Source organism: Bombus vosnesenskii, unplaced genomic scaffold (genome assembly GCF_011952255.1).
Source record: "Bombus vosnesenskii isolate JDL3184/JDL3185 unplaced genomic scaffold, Bvos_JDL3184-5_v1.1 scf7180000015309, whole genome shotgun sequence".
In the NCBI taxonomy this organism is placed as follows: Eukaryota; Metazoa; Arthropoda; class Insecta; order Hymenoptera; family Apidae; genus Bombus; species Bombus vosnesenskii.
Genome location: NW_022883931.1, coordinates 9,197 through 25,066, shown reverse-complemented (window position 1 = coordinate 25,066; position 15,870 = coordinate 9,197). Strand labels below are relative to the sequence as shown.

At 44.1% G+C, this 15,870-nt stretch overlaps 2 protein-coding genes across 2 annotated transcripts; one reads left to right on the top strand and one right to left on the bottom strand.

Annotated features, from left to right (window-relative positions):
• Window positions 1–4,849: 4,849 nt before the first annotated feature.
• LOC117241127 lies at window positions 4,850–7,360 on the bottom strand. Its single transcript, XM_033507102.1, has one exon. The coding sequence runs from the start codon at window positions 7,358–7,360 to the stop codon at window positions 4,850–4,852; it is 2,511 nt and encodes an 836-aa protein (XP_033362993.1).
• A 2,089-nt stretch (window positions 7,361–9,449) lies between these two features.
• LOC117241126 (probable serine/threonine-protein kinase mkcB) lies at window positions 9,450–15,501 on the top strand. Its single transcript, XM_033507101.1, has 4 exons — window positions 9,450–9,509; window positions 13,912–14,088; window positions 14,161–14,886; window positions 15,301–15,501. Exons 1-4 carry the CDS (start codon window positions 9,450–9,452, stop codon window positions 15,499–15,501), a joined length of 1,164 nt encoding a protein of 387 aa, XP_033362992.1.
• Window positions 15,502–15,870: the final 369 nt, after the last annotated feature.

The window sequence follows — 15,870 nt, the reverse complement described above, 5'->3', positions numbered from 1 at the left end:
TGTTTCCTTTTCAGTCTTCTATCCATGTTTGGGGTGTTGACCGTTTCCACAGCTAGCCGGTTTGGGTATGTTCCTATTCTTTCTTTGTATTTTCCTGCGTATCTGTTAATTTCCTCTTTGACCGTTGGTTACTTCTCTATTATTGGTTTTATGCGGTCGTATATTATTTTCTCTAGTATTTTGGAAAACACAGGAAGTAGTGATATTGGTCTGTAAGATGCGGTTTGATGTGGGTCTTTGCCTGGTTTACGTAACATTATAATCTGGCTAGTTTCCATAGTTTACGAAAGTATTGGATTCGTAGTATTGCAATGAATATTATTGTCATTAGTCTTATCGCTTTTGGCGGAAGGTTTTTCAAGATTTTACCACTGATTAGGTCGATTCCTGGTGCTTTATTATGTTTTGTTTTCTCGATTATGTTTCTAATTTCTTGTGCTATTGTTTTAGGTATGATGTAGTGTTTGTCAGTTGAGGTACTAGTGGTTTGCGCATCCTCATCCGTATGGCATTTGGGGCTGCTGTTGTTGATATTATGTGGTGTAAATGTGTTGTAAAGGTGGTTGGAAAATTCTTCAGCTTGCTCTTCGTTGCTTCTTGCCCATGTATTGTCTGCTTTTCTGATCGCTGGGACTAGTTCGGTTGGGTTCTTTATTTTCTTCGTGGCTTTCCATAGGGAGCAGTTGGAGTTCTCGTGTGCAGAGAGTGTCTCTATGAATTTTGTGAATTCGTTATTGTTGTGCTCTTTTATTTTGTTTTTTATTTCCTTTGCAAGTTTGTTTAGGTGTTTTTTTGTTTTCTAGTGTTCTATGTTTTTGCAATTTTGCTTTCGCTTTTCTTTTTTCTTTAATGTTTTCAAGTATGTCGGGTGGAATTATTTTTATTTGTCTGGTGGTTGGATCAGGTATAGTGGTTGCCCATGCTGCTTCTTGGATAGTTTCTGTCAATGATGTTACTGCCTGTTCGATGTGTTCGGGTGTTTTCAATTGGATGCTGCAGTTGGTTTTGCTCTCGATTATTTCTTTAAAAGTTTGCCATTTGGAGGTTTTGTTGCATAGTGTCTCTGGATTGCTATAAAGTATTGACTTGTTTCTGTATGCAATTATTATGGGTGTATGATCGGAGCTAAACTCGAGGCTGGGTGTTATTTTTAGTTTATTTGCGTTTAGTTCCTTTGTAACTGCAAACTCGAGTAGGTCAGATATTTTGCTGGGGTCTGTCGGCCAGTCTGTTTGTCTTCCTGTGGGTAATATATTGAGGTTCTTGTTTCTAGTGTATTTTTTCAGGGTTCTACCTCGAGATGTAGTAATTCTTGATCCCCATAGCGTGTGCTTTACATTGTAGTCTCCCGCTGCGATATACTTGTCATCTAAGTGTTGGAAGTACTCTTCCCACATTTGTGATGTAATTTTGTGTCGTGATGGTACATATATTGCTGGCAAGTGGGAGTGGTTGCTGCTAATTTGTACTGTACCGGTGGTTGCTTGGGTATATTCCTTTCTAAATTGGATGTGTAAGTGATGTTTGATATCGTTTCTTATTATTACCTGAGGGGTGTTCGGTATCATATATGGTGTAGTAAGGTATTTTCATGTAGTTTTTTGGAGTGAAGTGTGTTTCTGAAACAAGTAATATGTCTATATTGTTGTTATATAGGAATGTTTTAATTTCTGGGGCCCATTGTTGTAGACCGTTTGAGTTCCAGGCTGCTATTTTCAGCGTGCCCGTTTTTATTTTTTGCTTAGCATGTTTGTAAGAAGTTGTAACATGACTGTTATTTGTTGCGTTTGCTGTCTGAGAACTGCGTTTTGTTCGCTTATCATTTTTGTTCGCATTTCGATGTTTTTGATGGATTGTTTGAGCAGTTCCTTGATTTGTGTAGTGTCGTTGCTGTTATTATTCTGATTTTGGTTGTCTAAGGGTGGCGATTGATTGACTACTTGCGCGTAGCTTCGGCTACCAACGGTGTTGATGTTACTGTCGTTATTGTTCATTACGTGCTGTAGATTTGGTGTTGTCTCAGTTTCTGTGCTATCCTGTTGCGCGTGAATGTTATTGTGTGTTCTGTTTCGAAGCGGCGGAGACAGTTTACATTGCAGTTGTTTTCTAACTACACAGCCTTTGTAACTGGCTGGGTGGTTTCCATTGCAGTTGTAGCATTTTACTTCATTTATTTTTCCTATGTATGGACAGTTTATTGTTAGGTACTTTTGACACACACCGAATTTCTGTTGCAGTAAATTTTTGTGTGTCCATATTGCTGGCACCGTATGCATTGCGGTATGTCTTTTTTATGTCTAGGTGGCTCCACTGTTACTATTGTGCTTAGAACTTTTTTAATTTCAAACATTTCTTTGTTATTATTTTTAGGTTCGAGTTCTATTAGAAATAGCGGTAATGGTTGTTTAGTATCATATCTCGTTATGTTGTTTATTGCTCTTACCTGGTGTCCGATTTTGGCTAGTTCCTCGCATATGTTGTTTGTATTTGTTTTTGGGTGTAATCCTCTGATTACTGCTTTGTAACTTTTATCAGTTTTGAGCTGGTAAATGTGATATCCGGCGTTTTTTCTTTTCGTGCTTTTGTCACTTTTCTAAAAGTTTCTGGGGTGTTAGTTTGTACTTTTACCTGGTCTAGTTTTAATTCTTTTATACTGTAATTTTCTTTTCCTGCCGTGTTGTTCAGTAGTTCAATGAGGGGGTCTATTATTTGGGCTTCTATGTAAGTTGATGGTGGTTTGGCGATGTGGGTTATTGGTTTTTCGGCTGAGTGTGTTTTATTCTCTTCTGGCAGTGCGCTGAAGGAGTTTCGGAGAGTGATTTCTTGTAGCAGTTGTTACTTTTCTGCTTCTATAGCTTTCCTAATGTTTGTTTTTGGTGTTATTTTACGTTTTTTGTTGTAAATTGCGACCTTCCATCTTTCATCCTGGTGGGTTACTTCGTTGTTGATTTTATTCTCGTCATTATTTTGTAATGTTTCCATTTCTATTTCATTCATAGCTGAGCACTCCTGTTCTTCGTTTAGTGACTGACTTGGATTTGTTATATTTGTAACTTTGTTTATGAAATATGTTTTGCCTTTGCTTGTTATTTTTATTGGCGGTATTTGTTGTTGCATTTTGGATTTTCCACCATTTGGCGTTGGGTGTTGTCGTTCTTCTCTTACTTTTCCCCACTTGCCGCACTTTCACTGAAGCACGGTTTCACACGCCCGTTTAGCTCGGCTGCTCGGGCAGAACTGTGTGTACAAATTGCAGAGGAATTATTAGGTTGTCCGAAAAGTTTCTTTAGTTTTTTAAGGTGATAATATATGAACAACAACTTCTGTTTTATATTATTTTATTGAATTGGGTATGATCCATTTTGTTATATTTCTATTATTATGTTCATGCATAATTCAATAAACTAATATAAAACAAAAAAACATTTGATTGATTTCTTCAAGAATGATATGATAATTTCTTTAATAATGATGCGACGATTTGCTTAAAAATTCTTTAAAATTCAAGATGAAAGTCTTACTTGTTGACGATTACGTCAATATGCTGACGATTACGATTACGAAACAGTCCAGGAGGAGGGGTTCCTCTACGGTGGTGATCGAACAACCACAAGGCCTCGGACTTGGCTGGCGACACGCTCAAGCCGAGTCTCTAGATGGCGCGTACTGCATATGCCACGGCGGCCTCGGTGAGGCTCAGAGCCTCGTTCCACCAACGTCCCCGGCCTGGACCAAGGTATCGTCGGCGTAGCACACCATGTCTGTGCCCAGGGAAACGGGACATCGAAGGACCGAGTCATAGGCCGTGATCCACAGGATAGGTCCCAACACTGAACCCTGTGGAACACCACGCTTGACCGACCTCCTCTCTTCACCATTCTTGCCGATGTACGCTACCCATCTGTTGCTCAGATACGCCCGAATGACATGAACGAGATACGACGGCACGTCAAAGTGTTCCAGAGCCTCCACTATCCCGTCCAAGGTTATGGCGTTGAAACCATTCGTGACATCCAAGGAGACTGCCAACCCCACACCTTCTAGGGGAAACACTGGCCTCCGCCATGGACCTCACTCGTTTCACTGCGTCCACCGTCGAGCGGCCTCGTCGAAAGCCATACTGGCTATCGTACCATCCAGGCACTCGACATATGGGCCTGCAGACGGGTGGCAATTATCCTCACAAATAGCTTGTCCACCTCGTCCAGAAGGCCAGAGTTCATCAGAGTTCTCTCCGCAATAAGACCAATGTCACTGTCCGCCATGTCCGGGGGTAGACGATCTCCTTTAAGCATCTGGTAAAGAGATGTCGTAGGCGGGGAGCCATGGTGTCGATCGACTCCGCCCAAACTCGGCCTGGGATGACATCCTCTTTGTCGCTTCGAAGTGCCCCACTTCGGTAACTCGCAACTCTTCGTTCCACTCCGTCGTCGTCGTCGTCGTCACCGCCTCGTCGTAGGAGGAGGAGGATGGCACTGATTGCCTCACATTCCTTTCTTCCGGTGGGAACAGAGTCCCGATCACGTTGGCCAGCAACACCGGATCCATGTTTGCGGTCAGCGGGGGGGCCGAAGATCGCAACTTCTTCGTCGCTATTTTGTAAGGCCGCCCCCACGGATCGGAATCGACTGCTTCGATCAGCTCCGTCCAGGACTGAGTTTTCGCGATATTGATCTCACGCTGGAGAGTGCGTCTCGACTCTCTGTACGCCTCGTAGCAGCTGGAGATCTTCTCTTCGTCGCGTGTCAGCCTACGAAGACGAGCCTTCAAGAATCTTCTGCGGGCTCGAACGCAGGTCGCTCGCATCTCCGCGATCTCCGGATTCCACCACTACACTCCGCGGTCGCATCTACCACCCGGAACGGAGCGCGGCATCGAGGCGTCGCACGCCGCGCTCATGTATCTTCGGAGATCTTCCGCCTACTCGTCGGGCTTTGTCGGCCTGTGTGACCTCGGGGGCCATCTCTATCAGTATGTAGAGGTGGTCGGATAGGGTTTCCACCCCCGCGGCCACTCTCCAGTCGTGGATCCGCCTGAATAGCTCCGGGGTAGTCCACCTGACGTCGACTACGGAGGATCCTCTCCACGCCACGCAGGTGCTCGCAGAGCCCCTGTTTGCCAGTAGGAGCACGAGGCCCGCTGCCCAATCGGTGAGTATCCTTCCCCGAGAGTTGGTTCTGGGATTGCCCCATTGCGTCGAGTGGGTGTCGAAGTCTCCGAGGACGAGCACCTGGCGGGGAAGGCATCTTCCGACGCACTCGTCGACCCGGTCCAGGAAGTCCTCGAACTCAGCCAGGCCAATGTTGGGGGAAACGTAGACCGCTACCACCGCTACTCCAGCCCACTCGACCGCGACGAAGCCGCTGCCACGGTCGAGCAGGACGCCGGCGGCACCCAAGGCTGGCGTCCACGTTATGGCCGCGGTTCCATCCAGGTCCCCGACCCAGTTTGGAGCGTCGGGAACGCGATACGGCTGGCCATCGCCGCAAGGGCGACCTCGCTCTCCCGGATGGTCTAGAAGAGCAGATCTTGCGCCCTTCTCGACCTGCCGAGAATGCATTGAAGGAGGCGCTTGAACTACTCGGTCACCTCCATGGCCTTCTCCCGACGATCTGCCGCTGCTGCTTTGGCGGTACTCCCTGGGGTCCTTTCCGCAGTTGGCACGCGGATGGGTCTCCTCCTCTTGACTTTCGGGGGGGCGGGGGCAGGCCGCTCCGATCATCCTGTGCTTGGCGGGCGCCCCGAGCGACTCGCACAGGGGGCACTTGGGAGCGGAGGCGGGACAGCCTCTGGCGCGATGTCCGCTTCCGCCGCACCTGTAACACAGGTGCCCTCGATCCTCGCTGGACACGCATGTTGCGCGTACGTGCTCCAGCTCCAGGCACCTGAAGCACTGCAGGGGTCGCTCCAGGATGGGTCTGATTCTCGCGGTTGTCCAGCCCAGGGCTATTTTCCCTGCCTGGGCTAGTTTTCGGACTCCCGCCACCGGGCACATGATCCACGCCGACCCGAGGCCGCCTCTGGCGGCGCCGATCTCTCCGACATGCACCTCCGCGCAGCCACATTCTGCCGCCGAGGCCAGTGCTTGCCGCAGTTCCTCCTTCTTGACCGAAATATCTATCCCGGTCACTCGAAGTTCCGCCTTTCCCCAGTCCCTGTCTCCAGGGACCCTGATAATGATGGCGCCCGTCATTGCCTTCTTTATTTCGACGATCTCCACACCGAGCTCCGAGAGCGGACCTTCGCTCTGGCTGCCTCGAGCACGTCGGCGTACGATATCCTTGCTCCCTCGTTCAGCGTTAGAGTCACCGCGGATGTTCACTGTGCGGGAGGGAGCGTGGCCGTCTTGGGTGCCTGCGACGGTCCTTTGTTCATTGCGGCGGCGCTGCGTCGGCGCGCCTGTCGCCCTTGACTGGGGTTGCTGCTGACCTCCTCTCATCGGTGGAGCCACAGTCGCCCCTTTCCTCGCCGTCTCTCCTCCAGCCGCGGCTGTCATCTTCTGCTTCTTCTTCATCCTTTTCTTCTTTGCTTCTGCCACTCTCCAGTCACCACCCTCCTGCTCCCTCGGGAGCGACGCTGTTTGGATGACACGGCGAGTGGCGGAGCGGCCCGTGCACCGGCCGGCTTCGGGGATGCGTTGTCGTCGGCCTGCGAATCGCTCCTCGATAGTCCTTATTATGGAGGATCCCATCTCTTTGACTATCCTCTCTAGGGCTTCTATGCGTACCCTGTCGCTCTTACCCTCCCGCGGAGGACGGCCGGACTCGGATGCCGGGCCACTGCACCGCGGGCACTCGTGAGCGCAAGCAGCCCTTCTAGACAGTTCCTGGCGAAGGGCTGCGTTTTCCTCCTCCAGAGCTGACAGCCTTGTTGCCTCCACGAGCCTCGTGGCTCCGGTCTCGCTGCCGCGCGCTGGTCCTGTCCTCCTCGGCGATTCGTTCTTCCACGCGGCGGTGAGGTAGCTCGCCGCGTCCTTGAGGGCTTTTATGTACGCCCCCTTGAGGTTGGACGATGATGTCGCAACCCGCATGATTTCAGAGACGTGCATAGTTAGCCCGGCGCTGACGTCCGCGGCCGAGCTCGTCCTTGTTTGGAATGCTAGTTCCTTGGACACGTCCGGGGCTGTGATTATGATCCTCCTCTTCTTTCCCCTGGACGCCGTCGAAGTCACTGATGAGCGCGGCGCGAACGAAGCTACCGATTCTTCGTCGTCGGACTTGGTTCTCGCCCACAATCCTCCTGCCATGGATGACATGGCATCAGCTACCATGGCCGGAGCGAAAAGCACACTCTCCGACCTGTCTGCAGTTTTACGCGAACCCCTTGTCATTCTTCTTTGAGATTCCTCCGCAACCTCCATTCCGGGGGCCTAGCGGTCCCCGAACGGCCATGGTCGTGAGATGACGACGCAGTGGGGCCCACTTGTCTACCCATAACTGCGTCGTGCAGGAATCTCTCTCACCTGCATCGTAAACGTGTTTCTTTTTATTATCTAACTCCGTCATTGTATATAAGTGTTTGTCGGCAAGTCGTCCACGAAAGTTTCCATCCTGGCGCCACTCACTCTTTCGCACACTACCCCGGTGAAGGCCGGCGCAGGGTGACGGGGAGAAGGTGAGGTGAGTGGTCTTGGCAGATATGGGCCTACCAACTTCTCCGAAATTCTCCGCACCGGATCGGCAAACTGGCGGGTGCCAGAGTCGCCGACCAGCCACCACCCGACTATAGGGGAACGTCAGATTCATCGGGGTTAGGTTGGGGTTAGGTTGGGGTTGGCGCCAGGACGTGGTCCTACGTCCTGAAAACTCATATCCGCCTCGTGCTCTCCACCCTTAGCCTAACCCTAACCTAACCCCTTAGGAGAGTCATAGTTACTCCCGCCGTTTACCCGTGCTTTTGTTTTTTTTTTCAATTTATCCACATTGAGATGGAAGAGAAAATTCGGTCGAGAATGGGGCTTGTTGTTATAGGTCTCCAATTCCCGACCTGGCTGCTAGGTTTATTTGGTATTAACTTAGTCCTATTTTCCTTTCATACGGACGAAAATAAGAACTATAGAACAGAATATTAACAAATTTTTGTCAATATTGCGGGCAGGCCAGATATCATTAAGTGCTCTTTTTAAAATCCATCTGGTCCTACCGCAGCCTTCTTCCTCATCTTGTTAAGTTTCTCACTCACATCCTCAGCGGTGTCGACGGAAACAATTCACTTATTATCAGCTCAGAGGCGCTATTTCTTGGGATTGGGGAATTGAATGGTCCTGCCCGACCCCACAGATCCTCATAGAGCCTCTTCACTTGTATTGCTTTTGCTGGTTGACTGTTTGGTTCCAGGAATGCACGATCGTTGTTAACAACAACGTTGGCTAACTTCTTAGGACATTCTTTAAACAACCACTGGCAACGTGCGTAGGAGTATCTTTGCTTTTTGTTTCTATATAATTATTATTCTTTTTATTTCCCTTATTTTGGGGCTTTACCGTTTTATTTCTTTCATCATTCCTGCCTTTCTCTTTCTCTATTGCTCCATATAGAGATGTGTAACCTCCTTTATATAGAGCGTTAACCACCTTTAACGGCGGGGGTACATCAGTTAGTTTCTCTACTTCTTTTTCTCGTTGGAGTCTCCACTGACGGGTAGACTCCTCATTAAATATTTCCCCGCTAATTTCAGGCTCCTCGCACGTCTGCGCATTGCCTGAGTTAACAGGATCGCACTCTTCCTCTGTCACCTCGGCAACCTCCTGAGGGCTGGTATCCTCACTAGCTATCTTTAGTTTCTTTCTCTTGTTCTTTATTTGTTCTACTGTCCTGCTAGAGAGGATTTTGCTTATCCCGATATTAGGGTATTTGAAGTCCTTATAGATTTGATCGAATTCCTTCAGGAGAGTTGCCTCCTCTACAGTCCATTTTCTTGTGTTTGGGGGTTCGTTCCCCTTCTTTTCGCGTTTCTTACGGCAGGGTGCGCATGCCGCTCGTGGGTGGATAATCCTCTCTGAGTCCCGAAGCTCATGGGGCAAGCTTCGCATTTATACGCTCCTTCTTTTCTTTGACTAGTGCCACTACACTTTGGAATGTGGCACTTTACCCTATGGAGCTTTGAGAAACTCCTTTCGCGATATAAACATCCCCACTGGATGCGAGCATCCGTGCGGTGTTGACCAAGGTGCCTATCCAGGTCTGATAGCGTCATGAAGAAAAGGTGAACTTGCCTTTTCTCGCAGACCGGACAAGCAATCTTGTCTCCCATTAAAGGCGCTATGATCTTAGGAATCAAATTCGGGGGCCTTGCCAAGTCATTACCCATGGTCCCCTCCGAAGCGAATAAATCCGCCACAGCGCTTCCGGGATCGAAAAGCGGTATAACCGTTAGATTGGCAAGCCGATTCTTTATTCATTTACTTTCATATAGTCTTCCGGTCCTTCGTCGCCGCACTCCGTTTAGCCATGGACGCCGCGTCCGGAGGACCATTCCCCACGCCTACGCCAGCGTACATGTTACCGGCGGTACCACGGGGAGGTAGGAGTGCGACTTGAGCAGACGAGACCGAAGTCTCCCCTGTCCTTGAGCAACTATCACACACCTAGGGACCCATAGCACAACCATTTAACAGAGGCATGCTGTTTACAGGCCTTAAGAGGGTCATAGTTACTCCCGCCGTTTACCCGCGCTTTTGTTCCATATTAATTCTCGATATTCATAAAAATAACAATGTAAAACGAAAACTAATAAGATAACTATTCGCTCTATTTATTTAACACCATCGATAAAGTACTCGCAGTTTAATTACAATCGCTCCAGCGATTTGAGAAGAAAGTGTTTTCGATGTATACTTTGATGTGTGGCAGCACTCGACAACAAATATCGCCACTCGACACTAACTTCTGTCGGACGACGGCAGCGCAGTGGTTAGCGCCTTACCTTACGAATGTTCGTGACCCGGGTTCAAATCCCGGCGACCGGAGTCCGATTTTTCTTCTACGCATCAAAAACGGAAGAAAATCAGCAGTACCCCATCAGCGACATCTACAGCCAGCAGCTCAATTATCACGGACAACACGGATACCTCAGATATAATACTTGATGTGAAATTTGTATACATAAATAGTCACTTTTAGTAATAGAGACCTTCAGATTCGTAAGAAATAAATGTCACACTTGAATATCATCATTCGCAATACAACTAACATTCATTCCTTATAAAATGTTCCAAGTATAAATTTTTTCTACCCACTACGAGAAATACAATAAATTTTGATCGGTATAGTACAAGTACAGCAAATTGAAGTCGTTCGTCCTGAATTCTTCGTCATTTTATTACGTCGTCAAGGGATTAACCCAACAACGCGTATAAGTAGATGAATTGTACGATATTATAATTTTTAATAATTTATACTTGCATAGCCTTAGCAATGCTACGTCTACTTTGACTAGAACAGACAGCGAGCTGCCTGCATACTGATCATGCACAAAAATAGCATTGTGTCTACACTGGAGCTGGCGAACAACTCGTGAACAGAACACAAGCAGACCTGTTCGCGACTGTACAGCCACATAATAGGCGGAAGTGATACAGTAAAGTCGTAAAGTAAAGCATTAAGTAGAATCATCAATTGATCTAACAATATACCGTATACATTCTGCACTTACGCAGGCACTCTTGCGTCAGTTGTCTGAAGTTTTAATTCAATTGGCTTAATTAATTTAATATCTATTTTGATATATCAGTTCATAATACAGACAGGAATTTTGATTGCTTACTTTTTAATTGCTCTTAGCAGCTTTTACGGAAAAACCACGTTTTCTATCGCTTCGTTAGAATTTTGTGTTACAATTAAAATTGCATCAGAATCGTTCTGAAACTACCAATTTATTCATGTTCCTAAGTGCGTTACTCTTCTTGAATTCTGTTACAAACTTTAAAAACTAGTCCATATATCCTTAAAAGTAAGAATGGAAATTTTTCACTTTTATAAACAAAAACTTTAAACGGCAGCAAAGTTAAATTTTACTTGGATATCAGTATATTTGCAAAACTTACAGCACCGATTTCTAACCCTATCTTATTTATTTTCAGAAAACTGTAATCTAACGATTTAAGAAAATTATGTGTTATATCATAATTGTAACTGTAATGTATTTTGTTTGATGACGAATAACATACAACGTACTTCGAGATAATCTTTCCACGGAAATTCCACTTGCCTCGATAAAAAAGATTTGCTTGTATCGCAGAATGAGCAAAAAGCGACACGTGTAGAGGTGTCTATGAGAATTGGTGCGTCAACTTATGGCTATATGACGCTATTATATGATGAATTGCACGACTGTGTTAATAGTTCATGACACGTTTGGCGATATCGAGAATGTAGCCGCCAGATCCCAATAGGTTATACGAAGCCAGATTTTCTGCATCCATAAAGTGATTTCTACACGTTGATCCTTAACGAATCTTCATAGGTGTTCACTATCTTCGATGTCCGTGTCATAAATCTTAATTTTAAAACACATATTTGCCTGGAAAATAGAGTTTGTCAACATTGTAAATCGTTTATCTTCCTAATTACATGTTATTAACATGGGAATTTAACATTGTATCAAAGCTATTAAATCTTTGAATGCAAGTATGCCATACTTTTTACTTTTTCTTGCAGGAGAGAAAATCTTATGTGCACGACAATTTCAAAATAAATAACATACTTTTTATTTGCTTGTTGCATTAAATTTATGCTTGTTTCGACAGTTCTGAACATTTTAAAAGTAAAGAATGATGTTAGAAATATCTGCTTTTTTGCAAAGTTTGTCAACTATTTTTAAATCTTTTGCTCTATTACCTTCAAAATATAATCAAAAAATCTACAGAAATTGATTTATCACGTTTATCATCTCTTGTGATCTTTACATAAAGTAATACCAATGCCACTGCAACGGATATTTTATCTTCAAGAAGCCAGCGCGTGTTGACAACTCTAAAATTTTAACACTTGAACTTAGCAATAATCACTGGATCAATTACTGGATCAATTTATGAAAAAAGATGCATTTATGAAATTCTTATTATAACATGGACTATCCGAATACCGTGCAGATCAATACCCGAACGAGATAACGAGATAATCACGAAGGTTTCAATAAGTCGCTGACAATTTTTAGATTTATTTTATTTTCTATAAGCGGCCTAATGCCTATGGAAGCTAATACACATTTAGCTATCGCAGAGGCATAAATTACAGACATAAATTAAAATAAGTTTAATCATTGTATTTAAGTATTTAATTTGTCTAAAAATTTATTTTTTTAACTAAAAGTAGCTTCGTTTATACTAAAATGATTTTGAAAAAAATTGACTAGCATTAATAATAACATAATAACAAAAAATTTTCTTAACAAAATTTCAATATTTATATGTACATATGTTACGTTTTAAAACATGCAAGAAAATATGTGAAATCTTTGTTGGCAAAGCGTGAAAGAAGGCTCCTTCTGAATAGAAGTCTTAGGGCATCTGTTAGCTACGATAATCATTGGTTTCTCTAGGATTTTTGCTTTCTGTCTCGTTCAATAGCCGACTACATGTTGTGTATCTAAAAAATAATTTAAAAACGATATCGTTGCAGAAGTTCCGAGCTGGAAAATTTCGTAATCTTTCCGGGAGCTTCTAACGCCTCACGTTTGTCCTCGTTAGGAGGAGACGCATCTGCGAAGGTGGTTGCAACAGCTCAGATATCGTTGATTTAAAAATTAACATCAACGATATTCACAATTACACTTAATCCTAGGTTCAACTAGTTTAACTAGGTTTTCTTACAATTTTATATTTTCAAGTAATTTAAGTATATTTCGTAATATATCGAATGTAAATACGAAACTCGAACAATAAGAACGATAACTAAATTAATATTACGTCCACATGATACATTACAATTACATTATCAAACGCAATATCGAAAGATCATAGCAAGCTTCTTCCTATTCGAAAATATAAATAACTAATCGAGGTATATATGTATGCTTTCAAATACATTGTTTTATATTATCTAATGCACATTCATACATAGGTGCATTTATCACCTACTTTTTTAAACATTATTTATATACCATCACGAACATTATTTACGATAAAGGAAAACGAAATAATTAAACAATTGTAGTTATTCAATCCGATTCTAATTGTTCGAGATTTGTGATAATGAGCTTGGGCGCGAAGCGACAGTCAGTCGCCAAACGTGGCCGCGGTCAAGGGATGAACGCTTTGTCTAACAAAGGTATGGAGTAACTCTATAGCTCTCCTTAAAAGAAATACTTGTGAAATATTTGTCCCGTGGCTCGCCCCACGCAGACCCTATTCTTCGAGTAAGATGATTGCCAGATGTCGATGCGTCTCCGCAGTACATGTTCAGCTAGCCTGAGGGCCCGTTATAAATCTTAAGATTTAGTTAACTAAAGTCCTTCAAACAGACAAACAGTCTTTATCCCAACTACGAGAAGATAGGGGAGACCTATTTTGTTTTCAACGAACAGCGTCTTCCACTACTTTCAACTACGGCAACTTTTCCTCGCGGGCGGCTAGCATCTTTTTCTAACCACCGATATGGAGATTGACCAATTAGCAGCAACGTCAATTTCCCTTACTTTCTGAACGAAGGCTATCCTCGACAAATCCGATGATCTCGTGCCCTTAGAACACCCCATATAGTTTTCCTCTGAGACTATCGTCACTAGCGTCGCGAGTGCCTAATCGTCGTGATTAATTGTCAAGACTGTAACAGCTCCATTATTGTAATAAACTATACCTGTGTTGTATCGTATCAATGGTTAATCCCCGTGAAGATTCATTTGACGCCCATAACCCTACTCCTAGCGCTAACCCGACAAATATATACCATATGACACATACCGACCCAATAGCACACCAGATGTAAAGGAAAAGAATCTGTCCTACTCGAGTATCACCAAACAACCATCAGAACAGAAAAAAGGCATTCTAAGGAACAAACCTTGAACAATGGCGGAAAACACAACAACGAAAAGGTCGCCATAACGATGTCAGAAATGGAAAATCTCATTAGTGGGCAAGCAAAGCAGGTAAAGCCATTTCCAATAATGCTGAATTTTGAGCACTCTTCTAAAACAGTTCTGCCCGAGCAGTCGAGCTAGGCGGACGTAAAATATAGTGCTTCTGACATAGTGCAAGTGAACCAACCAAGGATGGAAAAAGTTCCAACGATAAGAATATTAAATAAAGGAGAAACATACACTATAAATAGGGCAGTAGACCAACAGTGCCCAATCAAAACAATAAGTGAAGTACAGGACTGCTCAAATACAAAGGAAATAGAAATGGAAATAATACAAGAAGACGACGTAAAGAGCAATACCAACAAGGATCTACCACAACATAACGAAAGCTGGAACACTGTAACTCCCAGCAAAAAAAGAAAAATAAACTCAAACACAAACGATAGGAGGACCACAGAAACAGAAAGACAGCAATGGCTACAGGAAATTCCCACACAAAACTCCTTCAGCTCACTGACAGAAGAGATGGACACAGACCCTACAGAAAAGCCAAGAACACACACGCCTAAGCCACCGCCAATCTACATAGACGCAACAATAATAGACCCCCTCATTGACCTGCTAAACAGCACAGCAGGAAAAGAAAACTACATTATCAAACAGCTCAAACTGGACCAGGTAAAGGCACAAACCAATACCGCAGAAACCTACAGAATAGTAACTAAAGCGCTAAAGGAAAAAAACGCTGGGTATCACACTTACCAACCCAAATCCGACAGAAGCTACAAAGCAGTAATCAGAGGTCTGCACCCTAAAACAAATACAAACAAAATATGCGAGGAATTGGCCAAGATTGGACACCAGGTAAGAACGATCAACAATATAACCACATTTGACACTAAGCAACAACTACCGCTATTCCTAATAGAGCTAGACCCGAAAAGTAACAACAAAGAAATATTTGAAATTAAAAAAACTTAAACACAATAATCACAGTCGAGCCACCCAGATAAAAAAGACATACCACAATGCATGCGATGTCAATAATACGGACACACAAAAAACTACTGCAACAGAAACCCGGAGTGTGTCAAATGAGCAGGAAAGCACCTAACAGTGAACTGCCCACACACGGGACAAACAAACGACGTAAAATGTCACAATTGCGGTGGAAATCACCCAGCCAACTACAAAGGCTGCGTAGTCAGAAAACAACTACAAAGCAAACTTTTCCCGCCGATTCGAAACAGGACACATAACAATTTCCACACGCAACAGGACAACACAGAATCTATGTCAACACCAAATACACAGCATGTAATGAACAATAACAACAGTAACACCAACACCGTTAGAAACCGAAGCTACTCGCAAGTAGTCAACCAGTCGTCACCCTTAGACAATCAAGAACAGAACAACCACAGCAACGACGATACAGAAATCAAAGAGCTAATAAAACATTCCATAAAAAACGCCTAAATACTCAGAAAAATGATAAGCGAACAAAACGAACTCCTCAGACAGCAAACACAGCAGATAACAGTCTTGTTACAATTACTTACTAATATGATGAGCAAGAAATAAAAATAGACACGCTTAAAATAGCAGCCTGGAACTCTAACGCCCTACAAACAAAGGGCCCTAGAAACTAAAGCATTCCTGTATAGCAATAACATCGATATACTACTCGTTTCAGAAACACACCTCACAATAAACAGCTGTATAAAAATACCGCACTACACCATATACGAAACCAAGCATCCCTCAGGGAAAGCACACGTAGGGACAGCAGTAGTAATAAAAAACGACATTAAACATCACCTACACAGCCAGGTCAGTAAGGAATAT